The sequence below is a fragment of the Macrobrachium rosenbergii genome, chromosome 5, assembly GCF_040412425.1.
Source record: "Macrobrachium rosenbergii isolate ZJJX-2024 chromosome 5, ASM4041242v1, whole genome shotgun sequence".
In the NCBI taxonomy this organism is placed as follows: Eukaryota; Metazoa; Arthropoda; class Malacostraca; order Decapoda; family Palaemonidae; genus Macrobrachium; species Macrobrachium rosenbergii.
In genome coordinates this window covers 17,361,355-17,373,651 of record NC_089745.1, presented here as the reverse complement: position 1 = coordinate 17,373,651, position 12,297 = coordinate 17,361,355, and the positions used below count along the sequence as shown (strand labels likewise).

At 35.7% G+C, this 12,297-nt stretch overlaps 1 protein-coding gene across 3 annotated transcripts in view; it reads left to right on the top strand.

Moving 5' to 3' along the window:
- LOC136838567 (ubiquitin-protein ligase E3C) overlaps positions 1-9,384 on the top strand; it is a 416,786-nt gene extending 407,402 nt beyond the window's left edge. For all 3 annotated transcript variants that reach the window (XM_067103711.1, XM_067103710.1, XM_067103709.1), the window contains 4 exons: positions 29-158; positions 3,715-3,840; positions 6,562-6,692; positions 9,089-9,384. In XM_067103711.1, the coding sequence (XP_066959812.1) occupies positions 29-158; positions 3,715-3,840; positions 6,562-6,692; positions 9,089-9,256 (555 nt within the window). In that variant the 3' untranslated portion in view covers positions 9,257-9,384. The remainder of the gene's footprint in view (positions 1-28; positions 159-3,714; positions 3,841-6,561; positions 6,693-9,088) is intronic.
- Positions 9,385-12,297: the final 2,913 nt, after the last annotated feature.

Genomic DNA, 12,297 nt, shown 5'->3' with positions numbered 1-12,297 from the left:
AATAATTTCTGAAGATGTTACCTTTCAGGTAGAAGAATTAATTCCTAATGGTTCAAATATAGCAGTAACCAATGAAAACAGGATTGAGTATATCTACAGAATGGCAGATTACAAGCTGAATAAACAGATTGCTAAACAGAGTCAAGCATTCAAGAAAGGTACAGTCATTTTATTGCCAGTCTTTGTTTAGCATTTTATATTTTTAAGTTCTGAAGACTGAAGAAATGCAAAACTTGAAATTCTGTAATATGAACTTTGTCCTTGTCACTTTTTTTGTGGTCTGCTTTTTCACAGTATTTTTTATTATTTCATAAAATATAGTAGCAAATATTAAGGAAACTCCTTAATTTAGAAAAAAATAAGGATTATGAAAGCAGTGAATAAGTAATTTTTGGCTGAATAAGACTTTATATAATGGTGTACAGTATACTGTAGTTTTATTTTTGCAAAAGGGTAAAATAACAGGTAAATTTTAATGTAGTTAAGCTGGTATTAGTGCACTGATAACCTTTTAATTATTATCTAGCAACTTTTTCTAGGGTGGTCTGAGACAGGAGATAACCTCTTCCCGTAATTGTGATTTGGTATCATTTTAGGGAGGGGTGGCGGAATATAGAAAATAACTGGTAACATGCTTACTGTATGTGGATTGTTCTGTGACTTGCTCTAGAACAAGAAATGAATTTAGAATCACATACCCAGGGAAGGATTTACTTGAATCTTGTCACTTGTGGCAGTATGGCCACATCAGATAGATAAAAGGTTTCAGGGTCACTGGGGGACTGGCTGGTGATGGCAGTAGTGCAGATATTTGGCTCTTTTATGTCAAGTTTATAAAAGTTTTGGACTTTCTATTAGGTGGAAAAATCATAACCAGTGCTTTGAACAAAAGCTATGTACCTGGGGTTGTTCATCTACACTGAAGCAGAATTAGTTTGCTCAACAGAGGACAGGATCAGGAGGTTGTCAACTTTGTTCCGACAGTTCTGACAAAGACCAAATCCTCCGGCCAAGTGTGGGATTCTCTGATTAGGCATCTTGTGTCATTTGAGAAAATGGTTCCACTGTTTCTTCAGTCCACTGATCCCAATCCCTTGATGAGGTGCAGGGCTTAGGGATCCACTGCAGGGAATGTATGCTCTTTTAGGCCTAGCCTCTTTGCTGTGGATTCAACCAAATGTTGGGACCTTTAACTCTTATACTCTGCCTTTTGTAAATTTCCCCTTCCCTTCTTCCCCTTTCGTTGATGACCTTTGCATGGTATTGAATTCTGGAAATGATTGCAAATTGAAGGAGGGTGGAGTTGGATAGCATGCCATCCCGCCCATAGAACAGAGTACCTGACGTGATAGAGCGAGGGGAAATTTTTATGCTAAACCATGCCCCCAGTGCTGGGTTCGATGTCGACGGACTGATGACCCCTAAAACACTGAAGGTATGGTTTATATCCAGGTGAGGATCCCAGGGCAGTTACCACTGTGGGTAACAGTATTGCTCCTCCTTCTGTTGGGCCTCCCTAGTGAGAGGGACCTCATTCTGGACGAATCTGCTATTATTCGCCCAATAAATATCAATTCTAATCTCCCTGCGACTTCTGGCATGGCAAAGGACAGTTCTAGCATTGTGACTACACTGAACCCTATACTTCAGCGCGGAGCAAAGGGGAATTAACCAGGGATGTATCTGAAATAGGACCAGGAATATTTGAAGTATCTTATGATAAGTATTTGACCTTTAATCTGGAAGATTCTAATTGTGACATTTTTAGTGTGTACAGAGACATTGTGAAGTGTTGTGGCCGAGAGCCTAAGATAGCATCTGAAGGACAAGGAAAACTGACCGTAGAACCAGCCTCAGCAAAAGAAAGTGAAAAATAAAAAGCATTATTGCATCTCCGAGTTAAAGTAGACTGCGCAGTACATGCTTTTTGGAATCACTCCAAGGGAATGATATTTGCACCCCAACTGATGACATACTCAGAAGAGAAACTTATAGAAGAATTAATAGATCACTGTGTGATTAAAGTTGAAATAATAAAGAAGATCAATGTAGTCTTAGTTCCACTTCCAAATTTAATAATTACATTCAATTCGACTCACTTGCCTAATGTAATAAAAACAGCATGGCTGCATTTTAAGGTTAAGCAGTGTATTCCAATACTGAGATGTGTTTATTGTCAAGAATATGGACATATGTTAGAGTCTTGTAGAAAAAGCTACAAGGCAAACCTGCGACTTGTGTTAAATGTAGTGAACCAGAGCATGGTGTATGTTACAAGGAAGCAAAATGTATACATTGTGGAGACATCCATCTTCACAAAATTGTGATGTGTATCCTGGGAAAGGAGATACAGACCCTAAGGGTAACGGAATGCATAACATTCACAGAGCTTAAACAAAAAATTTTTAGCCACTATGGTAGACCAGGAATATCATTTTCTTCCATTGCACCTAACCACAGAAGAAATGTAAGTGCTACCAGAGGTGCTTCCTTCGGTAACGTAAAAGGAAGATCAGTGGTGACCTGTACTCGTGCCTCTCCAGAAGCTATGCCAGTAATTTCTGGCAGTCCTGCCTCTTTGGAGGCTGCGCCAGTGGTTTCTGGCGCTTCTGCCACTTCAGAGGCAATGCCAGATGTACTTGGCACTCCTACCTCTCTGGAGGCTACACCAGCTATGCCTGGTGTGTCAGCCTCTCTGGAGGCTGCACCAGCTGTACTTGGCACTCCGGCTTCTATGAAGGTCTCATTATTTTCACCTGGTCCTTGTGTTTCACTGGAGCCTGCACCAACAGTGACTGGTTCTCCTGATGCTTTGGAGGCTGCGTCAGTTGAGCCTGAAAATTCTACCTCTCCTCAGGCAGCACCAGCTTTGTCTGATGCTCTTGAACTTGAAATTTCTACAGCAAAGTCGCTATCAAGGAGCAGCATCTGACATTGGAAGTTCATGAAGTAAACAAGCACAAAGCCATCTATTGACAAAAATGCATATTAAATGCTTTCTATGGGGAGAGGAAATATAGAAAAGGGGAAATCATCAAAGAACAAGTTAAATCGGGAACACAATTTTAACTTGTGACCCTGTTAACTGTGACCCTGTCTTTCTTTCTGAATGCTCATAACATGAAAGTTCATAGGTAGGGTGGTGGCTTGTATTTTACATTTATGTCCTTATGTGTTTTTCTAAGTCCATATATGTCATAGAAATGTGTTTTGATGTCCTAGATTGTGACTTGACTACTGCATTAGCAAGGTGGGTGATGTAGGTGCTTATTTAGGTGTGTTCTGACTTACGTTAAAAGTTGGGTTACGGCACGTTGTTAGGAACATATCTCCGTCGTAACCCAAGGATCGCCTGTAAAGAATTTTAAGTCCGTGGTTTGGCAAACTGTTTTACAGTATTTTTTTTAATTCTAATGTGAAACATGTTCTCCCTGTATTTAAATGGAAGCCCTTTGGTTGGCTGCCATAGGGACATATGCTCTCGTTCTTCTTATAGGTATCTTTGGAAGTCTACAAACATTGGAAGTACACTGTCAAGAAGGGTAAAGAGAATAAAAATAAGTCCAATCCATTATTCGGCTGATCATCTTACAGCATGATAAGCATAATTAAAATTAGAGGTTTGTTTGTTATTAAGCAAAACCTATTTTGAATGTTGTATATTTTGTTCATAAAAGAGTACAAATATTTCCTTTAGTATTCACCCACTTGCAGGTGTATGTGATGTGGTGCAATCTGAATGGTTACAAATGTTTGATTGGCGAGAACTTCAGATGCTCATATCTGGCGCTTCAGTTCCAATTGACATAGGAGATCTGATGGACAACACTCGATACGGAGGTAAGGATTCAGACTTCTTTCTTGTGCTGATATGGGTCAGTTGAGAAATTCAAGTTTTGGTCAGTTTATGCATAACCACATGGTTACAGTAACAGTATTGTTAAGTGATATTTTTTTATTCTTTACTGAAGTTAATATAAGACTAAATTACTGAGAAGTGGGCTATCATGAACAGGTTTAATGTATGTGGGACATTGATTCAGCCACCTTCTCAATTTTTTGCTGAGATATTTGTTTATTTTTGAGTGCCCATGTTTCTATGTTGAGATATTTCACTTTGAACGCATCACGCAAATAGATTTGCCATTTGTTCATATGACATTAAAGAAATATAGTAGAGGTTGAGTTTTAAAGAGATTTTTATAATCTCTTATTGTTGGTTAGCTGGCTATGAATTAGATATAGAGACTTATATAAAAATCTAATTTGGCTGTGAATAGTGTTCAGTTGAATATAAAGATACTTTAGCATTGGGACATCTGTCGTTATCAGTGTCAGTCTGTGTTCAGCAATTATAATCTTTTTCTTGGGCAGGAAAGGCCATGTTTTATATTTTTTCATAATTGATATTAGTATACAAAGAACAATCATGTTTTGGCACATGACCATTTTGTAGATTTTTTTTTTATTTATTAATATAACAAAACAACTCTAGCTGTCAACAGTTGCTGTATCTTATATGAGAAGAAATGTAGGTCATACATTTTTATCATAATGTGTGAAGTCAGACATTTTTAATATATCTAATGCTGCTGCAGTACAGTTGCATTATGTCAAGTTGGTTATGAATGTTGTACCTTTTTGTCGGATCCAGCAGAGACCTAGTTATCATTGTAAAATTATTATTATTGCTAGTATTGAAAATGGGTAAAGGTACATGCGAAATAAGCCTAAAAGGCCCTTAACACCAAGCCAGTTACTTTGGAATAGAGCTTATGTGTGAAAAAAATAAAAATGGAAGAAAAGACAAAATATGAATGGTTTAATAACCACAAAACAATGTGAGTCAGAAACTATCAGGGTAATAGAGTATTCAGCTGTGAATTAGTAATACAGCGTCTTTTAAATTCATGAGCATTGGTAATGGTGCCAGGAAGAAAGTAGCACACACTAGTTTGCTGAGTGTAGGTACGAAGAATGCAACTGGAAGTTCCTTGTTAAGCATTTGTTGAAGATAATTTTGTCATACGACAAGTTGATTTAGGTGTATATTCAAGATCTAAATTATAAGTTTGTCAGCAATGTGGAAATAAACTATGTAGGTAGAGAATTGGACAAAGTCTTGATATCATGCCCAAATATTTCTTCTTTGTGATGTTGTTATGCCATCCATACCTGAGTGATCAGTAAGCAGTAGTTTGAGCATAGTTTGGGTGGAAAATTGATCATGAATTCTATATGAAAATGGAATGGGATTAATAGGCTTAAAGACAGGCTTCGAATTTTGGGTCAGGTGATTGTTGCATGAGGATCGTCAGAGGCCGTTTCATTTATCATGTTATTCTTCAATAAATATTACATACTTTGCCATTTTCCCAAGACTCCTATGCAGTGCAGGTAAGGTTTTTATTATATACTGGAAATGGCTATGTATACTTGGGCAGTAGGCTTAACCTAGGATAGGCTAGCCTAACCTGAGCAAGATTGTAAAAAAAGATATGGCAACTGTTTGAAAGATATAATTATCCAACAGAGAAAACTTTCCCTCATCTTGTGTTTTATTAGTATAGAATACTCTACTTCCTCCAAGGGGAAGGGCAAGCAGTAAAAGGGTCACTTTTGATATACTTCATTTGTATCTCTGTTCAGCTGTAAATCCCACTTAGTTGCAGGTATGAAATGATGACTCTGGGACATCCCATATTTGATTGTCATAAATGGTTCTTATATTTCTTTGAATGTAAGGTAGTAGAGAAATGATACATTCCTTGTGGCTTTTCAGTGTTGGATAGGTTTTTCTTATTTGCCATGAATTCTTCAAACCTAGCAAGGAGCATTGTCTGCATTTGCAGTGCTGTAGTGATGGTGATGTCTTGTTGGGAATGGCTGATACTTCATGCAGTGCATAGTTACCTCAGTTGGAGAGCCATGAAAGATCTGGTCTAAAAGTGTGACCTAGTGGCTTGGATAAGGCAATGAGTGATCAGTGGTTTGTGTTGAATCTGGAATCAGGGCAGTTCAACAGATTATGTCTATAACCAAGTGATAATGAAATGAAAAGAATGTTTATGCTAACTAGTCTTAGTCTGGAATCTTCTGGAAAAAATATATAGGGGCTACACATTAATTGATGGTGTTCTTTGTAAGTAAGATGGTATTTGTTGAAACATAACTGAGACAAGGCAACTAGGCAGGGTCAGTGATTGTAATAGCAGAATTACAGGGTACTTTTTAGGAAACTATATTAACTGTTATTTTAAAAATGAAATCACTTTCACATTTAAAAATAAAGCAACTACAGTACTGCTTAGAACCCATTTTTACTTTTGAATAATGAAGCTTAAAGTTTAGTGGTTATTAATATATCTAAGAACTTATACTGCAAACTCTAAATATGATTTGTGAAGTTAGATACCATTCCAGTGATATGTGCTGTCAAAGCTACAGAGGAATTTATAAAATTTAGATGTACTGTAGTCTGTTGATGTACAACATTTCTTTGTGTTGTAAATGGTGAAGAGTAAATGTACTACAGATGTTACTATGGAACTCTTATTTCAGGTATTTATAACTCTGAGCACCCTACTATAATAGCGTTCTGGCAGGTGGTCAAAGGCTTCAATGAAGCAGAAAAACGTCAGCTGCTTAAATTTGTTACTAGCTGTTCCCGGCCTCCATTGTTAGGATTTAAGGTAAGTTTGAAAAGATTTTATGTGTATCTAATATTTTTGTGGAATAGTCAACTGAAATGTTGAGATTTTCAAGAGTAATTACAGTATTAGCCAAATGCTGTAGGTAAGTGCTATACAGTGCTTCCCCCCTTTTTTTGCTGGGATAGGTCCCAGAATCCACTGTGGAAATGCAAAATTCCCTCTAAAAATGCTACAACTGCTTATAACTGCCAAATACCTTGTACCTCTTGAACTAAAATGCTTATAACTGCCCATTTTAACAGTTCACTGCCTAATTTAATACAAAAAAAAAGTGAATTAGTGATAATTTTAGGTACAATCCACAGAAAAATTCACAAATTGGTGAAAGTTCCTGTGTAAAAATGAAAGATATGTTCCACAAAAATCAGCCATAAAGTGAAGTGCGAAAAAGAGGCGATCCACTGTATTACATTATTATTACATTTATATGAGGTTTACGGTTTCCCTGTTATCTCTGTCCTTAGAATTGCCAATTTTTTTTATAGAAAGCCAATATCATAAATAATCTTATGTTGTAAGTTAAAATGCCAGGTTAAAGTTGATAATCTGCTGAACCCACCCAACTTAGTATGAAGTTATGCTGAAGAATAGAGGCATATGCTTCCTGTTGGCTGGCAGGTAGAGGTGACCCCTTGTGACAGGGATTAGTATGTATGAAATCTGAGATTTGCTGTAAAACTGTTTCATGTGTTATTATGAAATAAATTATTGCTTTAGGTTTTGCAACTATTTCGGTCATGTTGTCTACCCATTTGAAGGTGTGGAATCCTGTGGAGATCAGTTTGTTAGATCCAAAGTAACTCAGTATGTCAGACCTAGAAGCTGACATGTTAACCAAAGAGGGATGGTTGACCCTTCTTTAAATAAAAAAGGAAACTTACATTATTCTTTAAATAAAAAAAGTAAAAAATCCTCCAAAGTTTCTTCAGCGCAATTGAGTTTTCTGTACCACCGCTACTGCGTATAATCAAGGCCATCGAAAATAGATCTGTCTTTTGGTGGTCTTGGTATAATGCTGTATGAGCCACGCCTCATGAAATTTTAACCACGGCCCGGTGGTGGCCTATCCTATATCGTTGCCAAATGCATAGTTATGGCTAACTTTAACCTTAAATGAAATAAAAACTACTGAGACTAGAGGGCTGCAATTTGGTATGTTTGATAATTGGAGGGTGGATGATTATCATACCAATTTGTAGCCCTCTAGCCTTAGTAGTTTTCAAGATCTGAGGGTAGACAGAAAAAGTGCGGACAGACAGACAAAGCCTGCACAATAGTTTTCTTTATAGAAAACTCAAAACTGACATTAAGAACGGTCAGATTATTAATATAGTAAATGAAAATCATGAGATAAGTGAAAATGAGAGATGAAGGGCAAAATATAGGAAGAGAGCATTAGAAAACTCCATCTGCAGCCACCACACAATCAAGAAATAGTGTATTACTATAGAAGACACCACTGAAACACAGGCCGTAGAAGGCGACTGAGCTGTTTAATTCACTAAATACATATGTTTGTCAAGAGATAAATATTATTTGAAGAATGTAGTGTTTGAAAGATCACAGGCCAAATGATCTCTGACTTTAGTAAGTGGTGAGTTTTATAGAAATGAATGATAAGGTATTCTTAACAGCTCCTGTAAGTCAGAAATAGAATCTGGGAGACTTGGCTGTGAGGAGCTTCACCAAAAGTCAGTGGTAGAATGGCAGAACTGAATGCAAGGATTCATATTATTTAGAGCTGTGATTCGATACATAAAGACCTTATTGTCAGTCTACTCAGAAAACCCTCTTTTTGCAAGGCAGACTGGTTATCCTCCAAACGTGAGGGTGGAAGGTTTGTATTTTGGTAGGATAAGTGTACATTAGGTTGGCACAGGAGAAGAAACTACAGCAGACATTTTGTAGGAGAGTTTGTCCAGAAGGGAAGGCAATCCAAATACCAATCCTGCTGGAGTGACTTCAGGTAATGAAAATATCTCTGAAATTTTGAATGTGCAAAGTTCAATGTAATTGTCAAGAGGCTAAATTAGTTAAAAGAAAACAATGTCGGATCCATGATTGTCACCTGGAATTCGCTTTCCAGTCTGCTGAGTTTAGGGAGGGTTAGTAAAAGTCAAGAAGTGTTTTATTGATTTAAAGTTGTTGCCTTTTTGCAATAGGAGAAACCCACAAAGGTAAGATCTTTTGTAGACCAAGAGGTGTAGAAACCATTTTGGACTGTGGTTTTGTTTTCTTTGCTAAGGTAATTCTTAGTTATGGAAATACCAATACCATTTTATTTCTTAAGTGTCACTATAGCAGTATTGAAAATATTTTGGTGACTGAATTTTAATCAGTTCTTTGTTATCAAATATAAGTACTCTTCATTGCAGGAGCTGCAACCTGCCTTTTGTATTCAGCCATCAGGGAACGAAGATCGTCTTCCTACTGCCTCTACTTGTATGAACCTACTCAAACTGCCAGAATACAAAGATCAGCACACCCTTAAGGATAAACTTCTTTATGCTATAACATCAGAAGCTGGTTTTGAGCTTTCTTAGGACTACAATTTCTTAACAGAGAGTACAGTGCAGTTTCTATTCCATTATTTTTAATTAAAGTATACACATGTATATATTTTTTCTGGGTGTGTCTGGAGTTATAAATACATGTATCAAAATTTTACAAAGTTGTTTTTCCCCAAGTATAGTATCAATTACCTTAAAAGTAACCATGCAGTATTTAAGTAACCAGATGTGGTATTGAGTGGGATGATTTTTATTTTACTGAAAATATCGTATAAAGTGCATATGAAATGATGTAGACAATCAGGCATCATTTTGGCAGACACTTTTGTTATATAAGTGTGATCAAAGATGAGAGTGCATCTTGAAAAGTAAAACGCTTTTCTGTTTATTTATTGATGCTTGTGGTCGTGACAACTAAAAATCAATGAGGTTACTTTCCATGTTAGTTATGTGTGTGGAACTGGACTGAGCTGTTGGAGTTTTTGGTAAACTGATTAGTGCACTCAGCATTCCATGAGAAAAAAGATGTGCCACTGGTATGTGAGTTGAAATGGAAATATTATTTACTATAATTCTTGTCTTATTAATTTAAAGACTACAGAGTCACGTTTCTGAACTCTTGGGGTTTCCCCAAAGAATTTTTTATTAGATGAAAGGTAAACTTTGAAACAAAGCATACTTGAAGTTGAAGAGTGAGGTAAGAAGTCAGATTTTATACAGCTGGAACCAAGAGTACACTGCAAAGAACATTTAGTACCATCTATACAGTGCTTGGCAAGGTAAACGTTTAGTGGGTTGGATTAAATGTATTTTGTGAAATGGATGACTTCATTGATTACAGGTATGAGGTTTAATGTTTCATTCTGTAACTTTTGCTTTGCTTCACAGATATGAGTTTATTTATATAATATCCATTGTTATATTCCAGTTTATGATATTCCTCATTTTATTGGTTCTGTTCATCATGATTTTTTCTGTATATAAATTAGATATTATAGAGCAGTTTAATAAGAAGGCCGAGTCACTTTTGTAGAATCAAAAGGTTTGCTTGGAGGATTTGCCTATACAGAAATTGCAAGGTGAAATTGGAGTAAGGTAGATATGAAGAAACCAAAGGGAAAAGCAGAAGGCAAAATTTGCAGTCATATAGCTTAAGAACAAAGGAATGCTGCTAAGAACCTTAATTCCTGCCAGCACTTCACAAGGTCCTCTGTATAGTTGTTCTATCATTTAAAGTAAATTTTTATCACATCCTTTAAGGATTGTCACCTGGATGGAAATATGAGGCTATTGTCCTATCTTTGCATTTGTTCTTCTGTGTCAAAAATTGTGCAGTTTAACAGTAAGCCATATGATCATTTTGAATGTGTAGTTTTATTGTAGAGTTCATAATTGAACTTAGTAAATATAATGAAAGTAAAGATAATGAAACTACACAGAGTAAAGACCTAAAACTTTTAGTGGTACTCGAATATAGTTTGGTTTTCTAAGGTCCATTTTACAGCTGAATTATTTTTTTATAATCAATGAGTTAAATATTTACCTTTAATATTGAAAGACTTTGTTGAAGTTTTGTGTCGGCTTTTAACTGTATCATACCAAGTAGGCAAGGTAGATTTATAACTGCAGGCTAGGTGTTTTTAAAGCCCCAAAAAGATCTGTTCTTTTGACTAGTTGTTATCTTACACAAAAAAAAGTTTTGGAAGAATTTGTTAAAGGCTAGAGACAGTTATTTAATGTTTTTTTCATTTTCTCCTTTTTGTTTTCAGTCAATTTGAATATATATATATATATGTGTTAGGACATTTTTATTTTTTCACACTTTTTATCAGTAGAGCTTTGAAGAATAGTTTAGCTGCAGCTGCAGTGAATATAAATACATTCCAGAAGCTGCAGTGAATATTAATACATTCCACAAATTTTATTATATTTTATACATGCAGAATTCCTGTAATTTTACTGTTTCATTCCATTTACTTTTGATATAGGTTTATTCTGAAGGCATAAAATAATTCAGTAAAATAGGTAAAAGTAAAGGGAATTATTGTCAAATAACAAAATATGACTAATGACTTCATGAATCTTGCTGGCCTTTTCTAGATGATTTATATCACATGCAGGACTAAGGATTCTTTGCAGCATTTCTGCCATTAAATTGACATCTGCCCACTTCAGTGCCTTCCCACATAACTAACTTCTTCAATTTCACCTTGCTCCACTTTTTACTTCTCACTGGTGAAGAAATCCCTCTGGAGATGTCTACTATAGTCTAGAAATTCAGCTTGCTGGTACCTTTAAACTCCTCTATATTAATAATGATGAACTTTGCTGGTATGAAGCCACTCAAATCAAGATGGTGGTGAATTTTAAGTTGATTAGCCAGACCACTGAATCAAAATCCTTAACTTTCAGAGGGTTGACTAATCAGAACCCAGGGTTAAGACTTAGAGGTTATAACAGCTGTCATATCAGGACCAGTTGTCTTCTGAACTTGATGGCACGATTAAATTATTTCCAAAATGACACAGGTATTTACAGCAATTATTTTTGCCCATTGTGGAGTTTAAATGATTTATTTGTGTAAATGGACCTTATGCTTTTGTGGGAATTATGATACATTATCAACCTGATTTATACTCACCAAAATCTTTTTACAGGAAGAATTTCCCATTTTATGTAGATTGTTTTGATTTTGTTAAAAAGTAGTTATGGATACTGACCTTTAACAAGTAAATTATTTTTTATATTCCAAATGTTTTTAATGTCTTATTTTATAGATGTGGCAAATGAAACAGATAAGATTAATAACCTTGAATAAATAAATAGCACTGATGAATAATCAGAATGAAGTATTGTTTGAGCCTGGCTCTTTCAAGGTAATATTTTCATTTTTTGTGTATGCATACCAGGTAGATGTTCCCCAGTTTTGCAATAAAAGGAAAATGAGATCTTTTGAGAAATACTTGGCAAGTTGGCATAAAAGGATGCTGATTTTGTGTGAGAGGATCAGATTGCCCTAATGCAAGAGGGTCAGGTTATATAAATGATGGATATTTCTGATGATGGTCTAAAAT